Genomic DNA, 19,001 nt, shown 5'->3' with positions numbered 1-19,001 from the left:
TGCAGGCTGGGCACGCTCTGCAAGGCACCAGAGGGGAACGACCTGGCCACAGAAACCACAGCTGGGCCTCAGGGATGCAGACTCCCGCTCCTGGACTCTGGGCCAGCCCCACCCACCCACAGAAGCTCTGACCTCATGGGGGTCTGGGAGTGGGATAGGGGAAAGTACAGAAAGCTGAGAGCCAGGAGGCTAGTCAGGTCTCAGAGGCTGTGGTACTTCCTGTGGGTCAATAGTGAAAGGTCAGAAACCGAACAATCCTAAATCCCACCACCACTGTGCCTCTGGGAGACCTACATGGAGTCTGGAGGTGCTGAGGTCACCTCAGGCAATGGCGCTACCTTCCCAGGGTGGGGGATGTCGCTGAGGGTTGACTCATGGAAAGATTGCATGAGGCTGGGCATACAGGGTCACTCAGTGACCAGCAGCTGTGTGTGTGTGGGTGGGAGGTTGGGGGAGGGATTCTTCCCTCTTCTACATAGGGAAACTGAGTCCAGCAAAGCGTAAGGACAAACATGTGGATTCTAGAGGCTAGGCATTGGAGACCTGATTTCTGGGCCAGGTAGGCCACAGGCAGGAGTAAGCATGTCCCCAGGATGGGGTAGCCTGGAGAATGGCACCAAGGATGGGATAACTTGGTGAATGGCTCTCTCCCCTCTGCTCTGCTGCAAAACTGAGCTATATAAAGAAGGCCCAGAGAGGGATAATATGTGTCTGAGGCCACACAGCAATCCCAACCTCTGACCCCAACTACCTCTTCCTATTTTGTCCCCTCCCAGCCACCTTATTTCAGAAAGGGCCAGCTAAGGTGTGGTGGGTTGGGGAACCAAGAGAAGACAGGCAGGGGACTCACAGACCTCCCTGGGCAGGCTGGGCTACATCCTCATCCACAGGTCTCAGGAAGCACTGAGCTAGCAGATGAACAGAGGGCTCTTTGGACTTCGGCATTGTCTGGACACTCAGGGCCTCTCCATCCTGACCCTAGCTCCCAGCCCCACTGTGGGGCACTGCATCTTCATGCTGAGCCCTGAGCCCGCTCTGGGGCAGGGTGCAGAGCCATGGGTCCTTTAATGAGGCTCCAGGCAGCTACCCTGCTGCTCCTGAGGGGGATGGGGCACCCTCTGATGGTGGAGGAGGGAGCGCAGGGGTAAGGACCAGACACGGGGGCTCATGAACCCTATCTTTCAAAACCGTGTGCTATGGACACACTGTCTCCTGGCCGTACAGTCGCCTGCTCGTACAAACCCATTCTTCAGTCAAGAAAAGTGAGGCTGTTAAGTGACCTGCCCAAGACCTACAGTTAAGGGGGATGGGAGGAGGTGACCCTGAGGCAAAGAGACTTTCCCAAGGCCACTGGGCCAGTTCTGGGCCCATCCCAAGAGCTACCTGCTGGAGCACTAGATGGGAAGTCAAGCTTGACTCCAAGGTCTGAATGGCACTCACCAATGTGAGTGCAAGCCACTCTCTTGAGTCTCCTGGGCACTAAGCAGAGGTCCCAGGACCTGGTCTCCTGTCACAAGCCCTACCAGCCTGAGTGGAAGCCTGAGGCAGGAGCATATCCCCACTGGCATAGGTCAAGGTCTCCACAAGCACCCAGCCATCTGGTCCAGGCCATCACCTCCCTGGAACAGGGAGACCCTTTGGCTCAACTGTCATGAGGAACCTCTGCGTAAGCATGCCAATTCCACCTCTTGCTGCAGATACTGACTCTGATGGACTGAGACTCCCTGACCACAGTCGGTGCTCTGTGTACACGGCAAACTGCCTTTGTCTGTGTGGATCCTGTTGCTGGTGTGCCTGGGCTCTGAAGAGCTAGGGTTTTCAGAAGGAGGTGTGGCTTCATGGGTGGCTGTTCCCCTACATCCCTCATTACTGCAGAGGCAACTGGGGTGCAGAGAAAGCTGGCCTAATCCCCATCCCAAATGCCACCCACAATGGTTCCGTCCTTCTTCCAGGCTGACCCTTCAGAGCTTGGGGCTGACCCTTCAGAGCCTGGGGCTGAGCCCCTTTAAGACTGGGACCCTATAAGCACTTGGAGGGGGACACAGAGTGATGGGGGCTGCCCTTCTCCTCTGAACCCTTTGCCCTGGCCAGGGCTCAGTGGCACTTACGTCGGGGTTCCCGGGGTCCATCCACGGTGACCTTGATGGCTCTGTGGTAGGTGGCCACTTGGGTAGGGTTGGTGAACACGGTGATTGTGAGCGTGAAACTCTTCCCTGGGGAAATCAAGGCAGGAGTTTGATGCCAGACACATTCACAGTCCCCCAGCTTCCCATCTGCACTATGCTGCCAGAGCCCCTGTCTAGTCCCCTTCAAACACAACGAAAGCAGGGAAGTGTAGTTCAAGCTGCTGGGCTTGGCGTTCAAGGCCCCAGCTGTCCTCCAGTTCACTGCCCTCTTGGCTACTCTCCCTTGTGTGGCGATATTTTTGTGATATTCTTTCTATTTAGGGACCCAGACACTTTTGAGGTAAAGATCACAGATGGGTGTGTGTTTTTTTCCTGAAAGTAATTAGTGTTTACTTTCACTAAGAAATTTATTTATTTATGAAGAAATTTATAATTTTATAAATTTATAAACTTTATAATTTATAAAGAAAGTAATTTTCTTTATAGAAGAAAACTGAGAACACAAAATATATTTAAAGAGAAGGGCCCCCCCCAGCTCCACCAGCTGAGATAACCACCATCATCATTTGGGGGTTTCCCTTCCACCTTCTGGGTGTGGGCACACACGTTTACACAGTTGTACTAAAGTCCTACAGCTTTTATTTTCCTTTTTATTTTTTGTTTGTTTTTGAGACAGGGTTTCTCTGGGTAGCTTTGGCTGTCTTGGAACTTGATGTATAGATCAGGCTGGCCTTGAACTCACAGAAATCCTCCTGCCTCTGCCTCCCAAGTGCTGGGACCTGTCTTTTATTTTATTAAAAAATTTATTTACCTTATTTGTCTGAGTGTTTTGCCTGCATATATTAATGTATGTGCACTGTGGCACCCTCGGAGGCCACATCTCTGGGATTACCGACTGTTATGAACCATCATGTGAGTACTGGAAATTGGACCCAGGTCTTCTGCAAGACCAGCCAGTGTGCTAACCCCTGAGCCATCTCTCCAACCCTCTGTCTTGTTTTCTTTCCCTGTGACAGCGTTACAAGTTCTCCATAAACTTCAATTTTTAATGGCTGCTAAATATCCCCCTGCGGGACATCTACGCTTTGAGTGGTCCACCTCCTGATGTCAATGTTCATTTCTTGCTGCTGTGGGCAGCCGGAGCTGCAGGAGGACCGACCGGAGACACAACTGTTATTTCCAGAAACTGGTTCTATTTTTAGGTAGACGTTTGGCTCCAACGTCTCCATTCAAAATTCCTGAGAGGGGAAAATCTTTTAAAATAATACTTTTTTGGTTTTTCTTTTTTCTCTTTACCATTTAAAATAAAATGGAAGTGACCTTCCATGTGTCAAAATCTCTGTCCACATCTCTGACTTCCTCCCAGCGAGTGCGTCACCCTCAGAGGCCCGGGATGAGTTTATGGGGGCTGATCTTGGCTTTCTGGGGACACATATCTCATCATGAGTGATGTGAGGCCATACGTCACCCAAGTGCCACTGGCTGGTGTCTATCACATGGAAGATCTCAAATTTCTCTTGATTTTGTTTGCCTTTCTTTTATTACTGAGACTGAAACTTTGTCTCTGGTCACTATCTGTCACCATAATCTGGCTGATGCCCGCGCCTCCTGTTCTCCAGACTTTCCTGCTGGGGCTTGAAGATCTTTGACGACTGCTCCATCTGAAGCTCGTCCACAGCCATGGGCTGGCTGGGTGATGGCCGCTGCCACACTCTGATTTCTAACTTCAGCCCTTTCTCACACTTAGTTCTCTTTCTCAGTGTTAGACGGGTCTCCCCAGGCAGGGAAAAGATGAAGGTGTACTGGCAAGGTACTCTGCCGTGAAGGCTCTGTCTGGCCTGCAAGGTTCGAGGGGATGTCAGAGGGTAAATCTGGTTTTTTGTTTGTTTGTTTGTTTGTTTGTTTTTTGGTTTTTCGAGACAAGGTTTCTCTGTGTAGCTTTGGAGCCTATCCTGGAACTCACTCTGTAGCCCAGGCTGGCCTCGAACTCAGAGATCTGCCTGGCTCTGCCTCCCAAATGCTGGGATTAAAGGCTTGCGCCATCGCTGCCTGGCTGTTTTGTTTTGTTTTGTTTTTTAAATTTTTTTTAAATGTATGTTTGTCATTCTGTCACTTTGTACACTGGGCTGCATCCAGAGCTCTGTGTCTCTGCGAGTCTCTCCAGGGTCTAGGATGAGACTGGAGTGAGGCAGGGACTCACAGATACCCAAGCCTGACTTCCTCTCGACCTGCTTTGCTTCTCTGGAGCTATCTGTCAACCCGAGTTAGAAGCCTGGGAACTCCCCACGGGCAACCAAGTCTAGGCATTTGTGCCTCTTCGGACTGGCTCCCAGGAGCCTGCTGGAGACGGGTCTCACTAATGGTGCCCTAAGGGGCGGGCCAGCTTCCACAGGCCTGCTGTACAGAGGGCTGAAGCCATCTTAATGTTCTCTTTGCTCAAGGGAAAATTCTAGCCCCGGGAAACAGGAGACGCCTGAGCGTGGGTAAGGCAGCCAGCCAGCTGAGCCTCCTAACCCAAGGGCTTCTGGGATTTGGGAGATTACAGTGGGAGCACCCTGGGGAATAAATCCCTCAGTGGAAGAAGGTCCCGGAGGCAGGCAGCAGAGGTCAGGATGCAAACGTTAAGGCATCCATCCTTGGAGGTTTAGTTAGGAAAGCCAGCTTGGCCCTCCCCCTCAGGCCAGAGGCCGGTCGCTTCATTTCTGGAGAGAGAACTGCAGACTGTCTAGGACAACACAGGGCAGGTGGCCTCACTCCTTTCCGCTCCCCTCCGGGACACTCTCAAGTTGACCACATTTCTCTCCTAGACTCCTCCTCCCAACCAACGGGGTGCTAGGGGGAAGCAGGGTTGGCTCTCTGACCTCATTGCTTCTGGGGCCACAATGAAGGTGGGGTAGGCTGAAGCCCTGGCTGCCAGGCAGGACTCAGTCTGTGCTGGAGAGTCACTTCCTCAATGAGGGCTTTCCCTGGCCACTTTATTTAAAGGTGACACTTCATAGGCGGGGGTAGGGGATTGGGGGGATGACTCAATGGTAGAAGGTTTGTCTCGAATACTTCAGGCCCTGAGTTCTATCCCCAGGGTACAAAACATCAAACAAACAAAGTGGACATTTTCAATTTAGCCTCTGTGGTTGACCCTTCTTAGTGTAGAACAGGCCAGGCTTCTGGGATAGGAAAATTTGCAATAGTATTGTCCCCAGTTCCTAACTGGAAGAGCCTCTCTCAAGCCAAAGTGCACGCCACAAGCCACAGAAGTTTAATGAGCAGTACCTGTGACCTTGTCACCAACAAGCTACAGACATTCAGCGATCACACGATAGTCCTTACAGATTTTTCCGAACACCCTCAATGTTCGTCATAAAGTCAACATTATGGTCATCATCAGATCTGAGGTTAGAGCTTACTATGGAATCTGTTCCACAGAGCAGCAAGCACCATGACCCCCTCCCCGGCAGCTGTTCCCCGCTGTAGCCCCATGCACCTCCTACCCTGGAACCCTCGAGAAGTTTCCTTGCACAGTTCCCTTCAGAATCCATCTTCAAGCTGGCTTTCTCTCCCTCTCCTAGGGGCTAAGCTCACAGAAGTGTACCCTATTGCCCCCAGACTCCAGGAAGCCACCCAGTATGTAGAGACTGAATTAACTATTTTAAATGCCGCAGTTTTCCAGATGCAAGACTGAAGCTCACAGAGGGACCATGTTCGGTCAGCTCACACAGTATCCAGGCAAGATCCAGAATCTGCTGCAGATGCCCCCTCCTAACTAAACACCTGCTACTCCCCTCCCATCCTGCCCCAGGGAGCAAACCACACATCACTCCTGAGGTCACCAGCAGACCTCAACAGTACCTTGCCTTCTCAGCTACCCACAGAGAGGAAAGGGAATCAGGACATCAGGGTTGGGGCCTAGGAGCATGAGAAACCTTGAGAAGCCTGGGTGGGGCAAGCTGCCCCCAGCACCCAATTCTCCCCTCTGGTGGTATGCAGCAGCCTGTGAGCATCTCTCTCTTGGAGCGGGAAATTGAGAGGAAGATGGGGGAGGTGGGTGGCTGTGCAGGAGCTCCTGCACAGCCACCATGCAGTGGGGCCAGGCCACAAGGCCAGGAGTTGCAATCAAGGAACTTGAAGGGCTGGCCCTAGCTGGAGTGGAGAAGGCTGTACTGTTCGGGTATATCAAACAAGCACATTCTGCAGCCTCACCCACCAGCAACCTCAAGTGGGCTAGGAAGCATCACTAGGACAATCTCAGCCTGCAGGAGCTGCCTGGAGTCTGGGAGGCATGCCACAGCTCTGCAGCCTCTCAGCTCCAGCAAGACACCGTCATCTATCCCTTGTCTAGTGGTCCCATCAGCCTGCCCCTACGGCTCTCACCCTAAGTCCTTCTCCACACACCTCTGCTGCATCTTAGCCAGTTAGTGCCATGCGCTGAGTACTTATCTGTACCTAGGCCAGCGGTTACTTTGCCTTCTAGAAAACAAGCTGGGGACTGGCCATGGTGATGGGCCAAGAGAGCATCAACCTTAGAGGTAGATGCATGCACGATAGAGTTCATGTACATGTAGACAGGTGAGTGTGTGTATGTAAATACACACAAGCCCAGTACTGCCCAGGGCCACAAAATTAATTTTTCCTAGGAAAGAAAAAAAATGTGCTTTTAAAAAAGAAAAACAAAACAAAAACAAAAAAACAACTTCCTGAGCCATGAACTTAACTCAGTTTCACCTACACTAAAGCAAATTTTGGGGTTCTTTTAATAACTACTAAATTTTTCATAGGAAGGGGTCTTGTTTTGTTTTTACTGTGTGTGTGTGTGTGTGTGTGTGTGTGTGTGTGTGTGTGTGTGCGCGTATGTGGCTCAGTGTAATATCTTTTGGCTGGCATGAGTCCTCAGGGCCAGGCTTTGATACCTAGCACCTTAAAAAACAAAACAATAATCTCCCACAAAGCACTGTTCATAACTCTGCAGAGAATTTTCTCATCTTCAGCAAGTCCTGGCACTGACAGCTAGGCCATGGTCACACTCTGAACCCTGTAATCCTATGTCAAGGGGCTTCTGGGAAGGGTGCACTGCCCATGTTGAAGAGGCGTGGTCTCACAGGGTATTTACATATTCAAATGTGCATCGGCCGTGAATGATTTTTCGTTTCTTTTCCTCACAGCTATGCAAGGACAGAGATTCAGGGACTGAATGACGTTTGGAGAAAGCTAAAGTGCAGATTACAGATATCAGGACAGGGAGTGAGCTGCAGCTGGCAGAGTTTGGCTTGTCCTCTCGGCTCACGCCCCCAGTGGGAGTTCCAGGGTGCCGGTGCGTGCCTGACTTTTATGGAAAGTGATCTTTTATGGAAAGGGATTCAGACAGAGTCAGGAATTAAAAACAAAAACAAGATACATAGAAATTTTCATCTAGGGTTCCTAGTCCTGGCAGAGATCAAAGAACCAGGGAAGATTCTGGGGTTCTCTATCCTGACCTAAAGTGGCCCAGATTCTCCGTGTTAATCAGAGGAATGTCCTCAAGAGGGAATTTCCCAATTGTTGGGACAGGCCTGGCAGAGGTGTGGCCACCCTGCACCCCGGACCTCCGCACCACCTCCCCACATCAGCACCTCCCCCACTCACTCAGCAGTGCACACCTTCTGGGTTTTCCCCACCCCCGGCCAAACCACACTGCAATCAGAGAATCAGTGAGTGGCAGCTCTTTCAATGCCAACCATCTAAAGAACAAAATCTCTACCATGTATCCAACTCTCGGTACCTGAGAACTCACACACTTGTCTCAGTGTCCTTAGTCCAGATCTCATCAAAATGTGCCATTATCACCCATTTCACAGATAAGCAAACAGGTGCAGAGAGGTTAAGTCAATTCCCTAAAGCTATCTAGCAAGACCTTAGCTGGTTTGGAACTCAGGCCCAGGTCAGCTAACCCTAGAGCTCAGACTGGAAGAGCAGGAGCTAAGAGCACTCGGTACAGAGTTCCACAGGCATGGAGATGTCTGTACGGCTTCCTCCTCCCTTTTGGGACCACTGGGGCTGATGAGAGGTTGAACAAGAGAACATTTTTAACTGAAGCCACTACCCCAGACCCAGCCTCGAAAGATCCAAGAGCTGCAGTTCAGTGACACCCTAGAAACATGTCTCTCCCCAAGGGGCCTTCAGAGCCTGGGCCATTGTCTGTGGGTTGGCTAAGAAATCCTCTGTGGGCTAGGTGTGGCAGGACACTCCTGCAATCCTAGCACTCGGGAGGCTGAGGCAGTGATGAAAACCTGGGGTTATTCTGGACACGTACCAAGTCCCAGGTCAGTCTATACTACGCCAGGAGACTGTCTCAAAATAAAGCAAAACTACTTCTCAGTAGGTAGAGAGGCCACTCAGCACCTTTTTATTTTCCTGTTACCTCCCAGGAGAGGGAGAGTGTGGAGGGAGAAGGGAGCCCAGGGTGTCCTTGTGGGGCTCCAGGACATCACTTCACTTTCCACCAACTTCCCTAGGGACAAATGCTACAATGTGACTTCCACTCTGGGACAGAGCTTCGATTAAGTTGCAAAGGGTTCAGGGACCGGAGATGACAAAAGGGACTTGGAGACTAATTAGGAGCAGCAATGAAGGCTTATTCATAAAAGCAAACGTTTTCCATCCATCAACCTGCAGCCAGTTAAGGGCTACGTTTGAAAGAAATCTGTGCATGGGGAAGGGAGCCAACAGGAACAGGAAATGTTCGAAAGAATGTAAACTATTTCAGTTTCATAAAAAGTAACAAGTAAACAGTTATTACATGCAAATAACGCTCTGGTTTTAATTAATGCTGAAAAGTCAAAAAATATGTTTGACATTTGTATGTATATACTGTACGGCTGCAGAGGGCAAAATGGTGCCCAGATGCCCAGTGGGAGCAGGCTGGCGGCTCCCAGGGAACTCCAGCCTTGAGAAGGTCTTGTTTATTGGTGTTGAAAAGTACCATTTTGCCCCAGCCCTGGCAGCCGGGAGCCAGCTCACTTCCTAACCCTGGAGGGCTCCCAGAGCATCGGAAGGTGACGGCACAATCCACTTCAAGGCGCAGCCACTTCTCAGCAGGCTAGTCTTAAAGCCGCAGATCCTCCTATCCTCAGGGCATGGGAACAAGGAGGGCTCCTCTACCCCAAAGTTACATGATGACTGGTTTCAGGTCCCAGCAACCTCCCACTCAACAGCCCCTGGCGGCAGCCACTGTGGCGTCTGGTCCTGCCTTCTTACCACTCCCGGGGTGGATCAGACACCAGCGCGAGCCTGGGGCTGAGATGGTAGCCTTCAAACTTCTCTTTCCAACATTCATCATCCCACCCTGAATTCTCCTCTTTTTGAAAGTACCCGAAGAAGCCCAGAGCTCTGGGGAGACCACAGGGGGCCTCCTGGCCCTGGGGCAATTTGCTGGGGTGCCTCCAGCCCCAACCAAAAGCCATCCACACCCTGCTTGAGCTTGTGCACACAGGACCTTCTCCCAACATCTTCTGTGAGATCAGGGATGCGAATGGGAAAAGGCGGCGGCACTAGAGGCTTTTAAGAGTTGCTAAACCCTGGAACCTGGGAGAAAGCTCTACTAGTTAGAGGCCATAAACATATCCACAAAGAAGGGCGGTGAAATGCCTGCTGACGGGACAGAGAATTGCTGTTCAGAAGTGCTGGGCTCGAAGACCTGTTTCTGGGGCTCTTGCTGAGACCCAGGGGCCTCCTTCAATCCCTGTCCCCACCTTGAACATCCCAGGGTCCCTTCGGCTCACCTCGTCCGCTCCGGCCCACGAAGCGAAGGTCGTTGAACCTGGCCACTTGGTTCTTCATGACAGCGGAAGCGTTCCGCAGCTCAGCGGAGTAATTCTCATCATTGCCGGCCATCACTGTTACCACCGTTCCATCAGGGACATCCCCCAGGGCCACCACCTGAGGAAACCGGCGGGAAAGAGGACAGCTTAGAGAGGACAAAAGGACGGGTGCACCCAGCTGCTTCTCTAGATTCCAGTCTCACGGAAGCTTTCTAGGAGGCTGGGGTAGAAGAGGCGTAATGGTGCAGATCCTTCTCCATAGACAAGACCTAAATGATGAGCTCTCTACCCTCCATACCCAAATCCTGGGTCCAGTGGCTAACGTGAGCTCCGAGAAACCATCTTTTTTTTTTTTTTTTAATTAAATTGAACCTAAGCTAAAACAGTCAGTCAGCAAGGCCAGTGCTAAGGGTAGGGCGCTAAAGAAAGCTACACACTCCCCGCAAAAGCATCAGCAATGATAGTAGCGGGGGCATGCCTTGGTCTCAGTTAATGCATTGCCCTTTAGGGTATGAAATTTGGCCCGGCCATGTGGCCAAGGCCCCGTTAAATAGCCTCAGCGGAGTCTGGATTCGTTATGCAGAGAAAATGCAAAATGCAAAGCAAAACTGCTGTTTTGCAAGCAGATCCAGAAAACCCCCGTTTTGATAACTAAGCATGTACCTGCTGGGAACCACTGGATGGGTGGGTGGAGTTGTCCCCTCAAATGTCATCTCTTCCCTCCCACCCCACCCCACCCAAGGCACACCAAGAGGCAGATGCCTTTTGAACCAGACTTTAAACAGAGTCACAGCCATTTAAACGTGGCTGCCGTGTGCAGGGACTGGGGATCCAGATGGTAAAGATTTCAAGGAGAAAATGTTTGGGGTCTGATTAAAAAGGCCAGATTTCCTGTCAACATCCTGTCTTCTTTTAATTTCAAAGATTCCTTTTAAGCTCCAAGTGACAACAGTATAAACCTCCGATCTGACGATTACAGTCACACGGGCCTCCTCCCCTCCTCCCCGGGAGATTTCCCCCGCTGGTATTTTAAGATGTCACCCGGGAGACCTCAAAGAGTCAGTAGTCCCCCCCCCCCCTTCAATTTGAAGTCTTAATGGGAGCAAGGAGGGCCTCAGCTGCCAGCAGCCGGCGTTTCCAGCCACCTCGGGCACCACCACCTCCCCAGCCGCTGGCCCTTCCTGCCTTGCCCTTTCTCGCGGCAGCTGCGAGAGGTTTAGGGGAAAACCAAGGCGTTTTCGTTTCATCTGGCTGCCCCCCCCCTCTAAAAAAAGAAAGAAAGAAAAAGAAAGAAGAAAATGAAACACTTGCTTATCCCTGGCATATTTGAAAAAAACAAAAACCACCTCTCTGAACGACTCGGGGCTACCGGGATGGCGTCCCAGTCTGTCATTCAGGATGCACACCTCTGCGGGAGGCAACCCTTTAGGGATCGGCCTATGGTCGCCCAGTGCAAAATATCAGCCGCCCGAGGTGGAGAGTGAGGGAAGGAAGTGTTTCTGCAGCCGCGCAGGAGGTGCGGCGCCTCGGGGTAGGCCAGGCCCTTCTCGCCCTCTTTACCCCACACCTCCGGGGTCCTTGCCCAGCTCGGGCCATCCTCCTCCCGGTTACGGGTCAGGCTGTGCCAGAGGAATCTGGAAGTCCCGATCATCCCGTTTCCACGTCGCCATACTACGCAGGGACCCGCCAAGGCCAGGTGGAGAGGTATGGCCCCTCCACGCTGTTGGCGCATCCGAGAGGGAGCGCCCCAAGTCCCCGTGTCCTATGGGCAGCGAGACCCCGGGGCGCCGATCTCAACTGCGGGGTCCCCGGTACTGGCTCCTGCAGTGGGAGCGGCTGGAGGATTCCTCCGCCCAGTTCTCCTGGCCGCCCTCCCATATCTTCCCTGACTGAGGCACACCATATTTTTCTGAACCCGGGCTCTTGCAGAGAGGACACCCAGGTTCCCTCCATGTCCTTCCTGGCCTGGGCTCCTGCAGCGTGGGTGACCAGGCACCCTTGCGTCTTACTGGCTGGGTGCTCCCCTTCCTCCCAACCTGGTGTCCCGCATGTCCTCTGGGGTCTGTGCTCTTATACTGGAGTCGTCTAGGGGTCCTTTCGGGCCTGGGATCCTGCAGCAGGGGCGCCCGGGCACCCCCATGTCCTGCCAGCTGGGTGTCATCTCCCTCCATGTCCTCCCAGTCTGATGCTCCCCATGTCCTCCCCGGCCTGGGCTCCTGAAATAGGGGAGCCCAGGTTCCTCCATGTCCTCTCGCTCCCCGCCCCCCCACTCACCTTGAAAGCGACCGGCAGGGTCTTGTTGCAGCGCCAGTGCGAGGGCAGCACCGAGCAGAGGAAGTTGGGGCTGTCGGTGCGCACGAGCTCTCCCGCGTGGTCGGCCAGCACGTCCACCATCGAGCGCACCTCGGGCCGGGTGCGGCCGCCGGGGCCCGCGGCAGCCTGCGCGCTCAGCGCGCCGCTGTTCTCGCCCATCTTACCGCCGCCGCAGGGGAAGGCCGTGGAGGGGGGGGTGAAGCGGCGGCTGGTGCTCGGATCTACGGGAATACGCATACCGCAGCCGTCAGCGCGCGGGCGGCCGCAGCCGCGGGAAGCAGGAGGCGGGAAGGCGGCGGCGCGGGGCCCGGCCAGCGCGGGGGGCGGCGCCGGGGGGGGGACGCCCCGACGGTCGGCCGCGCGCCCGCTAGTCCCGCATCCCGCGCGCGCGGCCGCCCCACGGACTCGGCGGCCGCGGCCCCAGCCCGGATCCTAGAGAATCAAGTGGCGGCGCCGCGGCCGCCCGCGCGGGGTTAGTACCCGGGGCATCGGGGCGGGGCCGCGCGAGCGACGCGGGGAGCAGCCAATCGCAGCCCCCAGGCTCGGGGTTCGCCGGGGTGGACCGGGCGTCTCGGGCCCGCGCGGGCCTAGCAGGGACCAGGCCCCGCCCCGAAGGCTCTAGACACCCGCGTCCTAGCAGCCGCCCGGGAGCCGCGGTCCCCGGGAGTCGGGAGCATCCGCGGCAACCGGGACAGAAATCGGTTTCCAGCGTCCTGACTGCGCCTCCGAGCCCCTCCCTCGGGTTGCAGCCTGGCTGCTCCAGCTCTGGCCACCGCAGCCCGGAACCTGCACCCTCAGCTGGTCGCTGCGGTGACACCCAAGGCTGGTTCCTTAGTCCCTCCACCCCACAAACGATTTTGAGCCTAGAGCTTCCACCCCACGCGGGATTTCACGGTCCCCAGCTCCGCGCGGCCTTGGCCCCTTGTGGCCTCTGTGTCAACCTTCGAGGCAGACAGAATGAGGGTTCCCACACGAATCAGCAGTGGGTTGGGGGTCAACCACCCTGCTCCTGTCCAATCAAAACTAGTTTCAGGATCGCTTAGGCCTCTTGGAGTCGTTCTTGGCCGGTGACTCTTTGAAAATTACAGTAGGGCCTGCAACACGCGTGTTTTCTGATGTCACCCCCCAACGCATGCAGCCACCTTCCCGTGTCGTGGAAGGGGACACGGGTCTGTGGCAGGAAGAAAACTGTCAGTGGCTTGGAGAGAAGCCGGACTGCCTTCTCCCTGTGGGTGGTAAGGAGTCCTAGGGCAGAGCCACGTCTTCTTGTCCCTAGTTGCTGTAATGTACAGCGCTGTCAGGGACCCTGTGGAAAATCGGTCCCGGAGTCTCCATTGTTATTCATGCCGGGTGGCCCAGCCGTGCCTGGACTTCACTGCCAGCAACTCTGCCTTCTCCGGTCTCCAGGCCTGGCATGGGTGTACAGACGCACAACTGTAGGGGGAAGGAGAGCCAGAGCTTCGAAGCCCACAGTCACCGGGGGCCATCCCCCAGGTGCACTCCCTGGACTGCGGGAACGAACGCCCGAGTTTCTCTCAGTGCCTTGGAAATTCGACGGCATTTTCGTTGCCAGAGGCAGTGGACGCGAATATAACGACCAATTCCAAGCCCCAAGAGCGACACGACCTAGGATCCGACGGCGACATCAAGACTTCATCCTGGATCTCAGACTAGCATACTCCATTTTGTCAAAAAACGAAATCAGGCTCTAGGCGCACGACAGTGGGGACAAGCTCTGGCCCCGAATCTGAGGAGCGCCAGGAGAACTGTCCTACACTCCTCTCTGGGCCTCAAGTCTATCAAGGCCTCAGGTTATCAAGGAAGCAAGGGACTGTGAGGGTCGCTCACTGGACATTTTAGAGAACCAGTGACTCGGGGTTGTCCATCATTGGGCTGAGGTCCTTGCGCGTGAGGAGCTCTGGCAAAATCCTCAGGACTAGAGGAAATCCTGGGGGCCTGGCTATGGTACGTGTGCCTTCAGGGGGCTCCCCTAGAAAGGGACCACTGCTTGCCACCAGATAGGGTCCAGACCCCCGATGAGCCACCTACTCTGCTCTCGAAAGACTGTGGACCATGACCTGCTGCGTCAATGGTGTGTAAATTCGATTTATTGAGTAGTTCCAGTTTGCATCTGCCCCATTTAGTAGCCCCCCTCCACCTAATTTCTCTTTCTGTCCTACAGCAGTTAACAAACGAGTTTCCAGAGAATGAGGCTCTGGGGGGACCCGGAGTCTGACCCCGGATCTGGACTCAGCTACAACCCTTGAAGGCGCCCGCCCATTGTGGGCACCAGAATCAAGGGTTGGGGAAGTGTAAGCTCTGAATATGCAGCCCGAGTTCGCGGGTGCAGGGTCTCCGGGGCTGAGGCAGTGACGGGAACCTCCCACTAGTTGGCGCTGGCGCCTTGCTGGCTGCTCAGTGGCCCGGCAGGATCAGGGCACAGATGTGCGCCAGCTGCAGTGCCTCGGTTTTCCAAGCTGCCGGGCGCCGGGAAAGAGCTACTTTCAGGATAGTTCGCATGCCCGACTCCTCGCAGTATCTGCGGCCACGTATCCGACAAACGGATGGCGTAGTGTTAGTCCGAGGGCTGCTTGCCCGGGCTCTCACGGATAGGTGCCCTCCTCTGAAGTCTCAGACACCAAAGAGCCTGCGACCGGCAGAACTCTCTCCAACAGAAACGCACCGTTTTCCCATTTCTGTTCTGAGACCCAGTCTGAGGCTAGGACAGAAGGAACAGACTTTCATCCTTAGATTGGCCTGATACCCGCCCAGCTTCCTTCTGCTGCTCTAGATTGATAAACCTAGATCTATCTCGGCACTGTCAGTTTTCAGACCAGGAGAGCTCCTGCCACCAATGGGGACTCATCTCACCCTCTCCCTTCCCCACGTGATCTCTCCCTTTCTGTCCTACTGATGGACAATAGTGTGCTTTCTCTCAGATGTCCTCAAAGCACCTCATGTCAGGAAGAAGAGATCGGAGCTCCCCTCTCGTGTCTGTGCATTGCTGGGTAAATTGGACCCAGCCTGTGTTATCTACAGCAGGCTCCTCTCCTGAGAGGGACCCCCACCTACGAGAGGGTTCCAATGGCTTCTTGGCAGTGCATCGCTGCCCCTGTCTCCGGGAAGGACTGAGTGGGAGTCTGGAGCCTGGGAGGTGGGCTTTGGAGTACCTGTTTCTGAGCTCTGAGTATTTATTTAGGTTTATTACTAAATCTGACTTCCTTCATCACTGTGGTCCAGGGGCCCTGCATCAAATATGCCTGTAGAGGGGAGAGCAGCTGCATCTGGGGTCATGTGTAAAGTGCTTGGCACAAGCCTAGCACAGAAGGATGCTGTCATTCCAACCGTCTTTGGCAAGGGCCACTCCCTCAACTGGGAAACACCCATCTGGTTTAGCTTCCACACAGCTTGCTGGGACCCAGAGACCAGACGATGGCCATGGTCCTCTTGCCTTTCCTTCCCCCGAGGCTGGACTGAGGGCCACCTGGGGCCCAAAGACTGTCTGGTGCCTGCCTTTAGACAGAGCCAGCACTGAAGACAGCCTTCAAGGGCTTTCTTGCCTTCCAGGCTCTGGGATTCTCACCACTACCCTTCCACATGCAGCCCTGACCTAAGCAGCACGTGAAAGCGCCATCATCAACACTATAGTTTCCCCCCCCCCCCCCCCCCCCCCCAAGGTGTCTGTTCCCTTTAGAAACTAAATTTCTCCATTCTTGTCCTGGCACCCACATGTGTACGTGAGTGCATGCGTGCGTGGGACCTAATGTGGATCTTGCCTCCAGCCTAGTCCCGGGAACTCTCAGTAGACTTCGATCTAACGATCTAACGCCCTTTCATTGAGGGAAAGATAAGCAGTTCCGGCTGGGAGGGGAGAAGCAGTGAGCCTTGGAAGGCTGAGAAAGAGAAAGCCAGAAAGAAAGAGCTGTTAGTAAACGGAACTCTGCATCCCATTTTTCAGATACACGATATAAAATATCAAAATACAAAAGATGTCATATAACCTGGCTGTGCGCACATACAGAACCACTCAGAACCAGTGATGGAACAGGTAATATAGCTAAATTCCTGAAAGGTGGGAACCCCTACTTCAGAGGTTCCAACTCTGGAGTCCCCTCTCCTGGGTGACTCGAGGGAAGGATCCAGAATGGGTGTGAGGATGGGTGTGTTTTCCAATTGCAGAAGGGATAGCTAGACAGAGGGTCCGGGAGCGAGGGAGAGCTGGGCGCTGTGATACCAACCATTCCTGGCCCTGTGGGAGTCTGGCCCTCAAATGGGAGTGGCTGAGGCCTGACCAAGGATCAGACAGGGTGCTGGCCTTGAGATACAACTGTGACTGCAGTCCCCTAGAGCAGCATTCGGCCCTGTTCGTTGTAAAGGGAATGTGGCTTCAGCAGACCCTTCAAACCCAGAGGACATAGAAAATACCTCAGAAAGGCTGAGGAAGTGGGAGGTGCAGCCAGGGCTGAGTGCAGACCCCTGTGAGAGCTGTGCTTCAGTGTCCAAAGCAGGGGCCAGGCTGCCTTCAGCTGCCTTGCAGCCCGAGAGGAGGGACCCAGGGACAAGTGGGAAGGGCCAGAGTTTCCCTCTGGCCTCAGGTTCCCATCTGAAGGAGGAGAGTGTGCTTCCTGAGCAGTCCTTGGTTCCAGCTGGCTCTCCAACCCTGGGGCACCAGACAGATTTGGTCTACCATCAGAACCTTTGAGGCGTTCCGCACTTCCAGAGCCGATCACCTTAGAGGGTGGGGACCCACTCCCTCCCCTCTCTCCTATTTGGATGCAGGTCAATTCTGAGGAGGCTCGTAGGGTTCTGGGGGTGGGGAGGAACTCCACTGTGGCCTCCATTTCTGGAGGGAGTTGGTCCAGCCGGGCAGTGCTCTGTCTAAGCTGAGAGCCCTGGTTCTTGGATCCTCTGCTGTGCACTCAGCTTCCCTGGGCCTCTTTGGGGCAGAGATTTCAGTCTCTGGGTTCCCTGGATGATCTGGGCTCCCAGAAGAATGTGCTTCCCTCCGCTAGACCAACAGTCTCCGTGACTCCTCACCAGCACCCTGTTTGCTGGCTGCACTACAACATGGACCCCCACTTTGCAAATGGAGCCCAAGGGGGCCCTGGCCCCCCTCCCCAGAATTGTCCTTTCCCCTCAGCTCTGCCAACCATCTCCACACAGCAGTGGGCAGGGACAGGAGGAGCTCCCTTCCAGGGGCTGTCCCCTCTGTCACATTCCACACTTCATGCTCACTTAAGCCGCCTTAAAGCATTTTGGGGATTGTTGTCACATCCATTTTACAAGGGAGAAAAACAGAAGCACAGAGAGGTTAAGAAACTCACACAAGGCTGCACAGCTTGGACACCACAGAGCTAGGATTCTGTCCAGGCAGCATGACCCTGAGCCCATGTTCCTGACCCGCTCTGCTTGTCTCATGGGGCAGAACCAGATTGGAGAAGTGACAGCCACCACCGTGGGACAGAATTAGAAGCCTGGCAGAGGAGTCCTGGGTTGGCTTCAGAATTCTAGTGTGTCACACATGAAGGCCCTAAGACATGGAGTTCAAGACCCCGACTTTGTCAAACGGCAGAGCCAAGACCTAGGGCAGGAAGGGGCTTTGTTCCGATTACAGCCTAGACCAGGGTAGAGCCTGGGCACCTCCTGCTGCACTTCCTGCTGGCTGGGTCCCTGATCTTCCTTCCATCAGTTCTAGCCTCCCCCCACCACCCCGCCCCTGTCCCTGAAGCCCACCCAGCAGTGCCTGGGCCACGGGGTCCTATTAGGGACTTTCCACCTCTCTAAAAAGGTCTTAATGCCTGTCAGTCCTTGTGAAACTTTAATTAATCTCAGAGGCTGATGGCTTGAAGGGGAGCAGCCTTGGCCTTACAAGGCTGAAGATGACGGCTCCATTTATGTGGTGAGGAGGAACGCTGCAAACATTCCTGCCAGCGATAAAAGCCACATGGCTTTCCAGCGTCGCCCTTGGAAAAGAAAAAATGCAGCCCTCTGTGGAAAGAAAGCAGCTATGTACTGTATGCATGGCGTGAGATAAAAACAGGCATTTCGAGGTGGAGAACAGTCAGGCTTTTATGCCTCCTCCATGACCACCGACAGTGGCAGGGCCCCGGGCGGTCACCCTCACAGCCGCAGGCAGCACAGAGAACAGGGTTAGCCCCAGTGGAAGAAGGCCGCTAGCTGCTAGGGAAGGGCCTCAGCTCCTCCACCTGGGCTGGGTCTCAGCTCCCTGGCTGTCTCTGAGGTGGTGCCAGCTCCCTAGGGTGTGACCTGTGTGGTGTCACCAGGCCCTGTTCTTAGGAAGGGTGCCCACTATGTTGAGCGCATGCTCTGCCACAGCAACTTTGAAAGTTTTAGGACCTGTTGAACAAGGACCTGCGTTTTTGTTTTTCATGGGGTCCCCCAAATCATGTCGCCATTCCTGGTCATAGATCTCCCGCAGGCCAGGTACCTACCCCATGCCATGGCTTGGCATGCAGGGTGGAAGGGTATACTGAGCACATGTTGCTTCTTTTGCTTAGTAGCTTAGGTGGATGTCAAAACAACTTGTGGAATGAACAGAGGCCCAGAGGCATCACATGCCAAGGAAGTCAAGATTTGAACTCCCAGACTACAAAAGGAGGTGTGTTTCTTTGAGTGTAGGCACACGCATATGCAAATGCGGAGGCCCAAGGTTGACATTGGGAATCTTCCTTGGTTATTTGGTTACTTATTCACTGAGGCAGGATCTCTAAACTGAAGCGAGAGCTCACCTGACAGCTTGCCTGGATAGCCA

At 54.2% G+C, this 19,001-nt stretch overlaps 1 protein-coding gene across 1 annotated transcript in view; it reads right to left on the bottom strand.

Moving 5' to 3' along the window:
- The window catches only part of Runx3 (RUNX family transcription factor 3), a 60,100-nt gene that overhangs the window by 11,204 nt on the left and 29,895 nt on the right, over positions 1-19,001 (bottom strand). Inside the window, exons 2-4 of the mRNA XM_036179848.1 lie at positions 12,191-12,450; positions 9,878-10,034; positions 2,109-2,213 (exon numbers count right to left, since the gene is read on the bottom strand). Of these exons, the coding sequence (XP_036035741.1) occupies positions 2,109-2,213; positions 9,878-10,034; positions 12,191-12,450 (522 nt within the window). The remainder of the gene's footprint in view (positions 1-2,108; positions 2,214-9,877; positions 10,035-12,190; positions 12,451-19,001) is intronic.

Source organism: Onychomys torridus, chromosome 2 (genome assembly GCF_903995425.1).
Source record: "Onychomys torridus chromosome 2, mOncTor1.1, whole genome shotgun sequence".
Taxonomy (NCBI): domain Eukaryota; kingdom Metazoa; phylum Chordata; class Mammalia; order Rodentia; family Cricetidae; genus Onychomys; species Onychomys torridus.
Note: the sequence above shows the minus strand (reverse complement) of the source record. Positions and strands in the feature narration are given on the sequence as shown.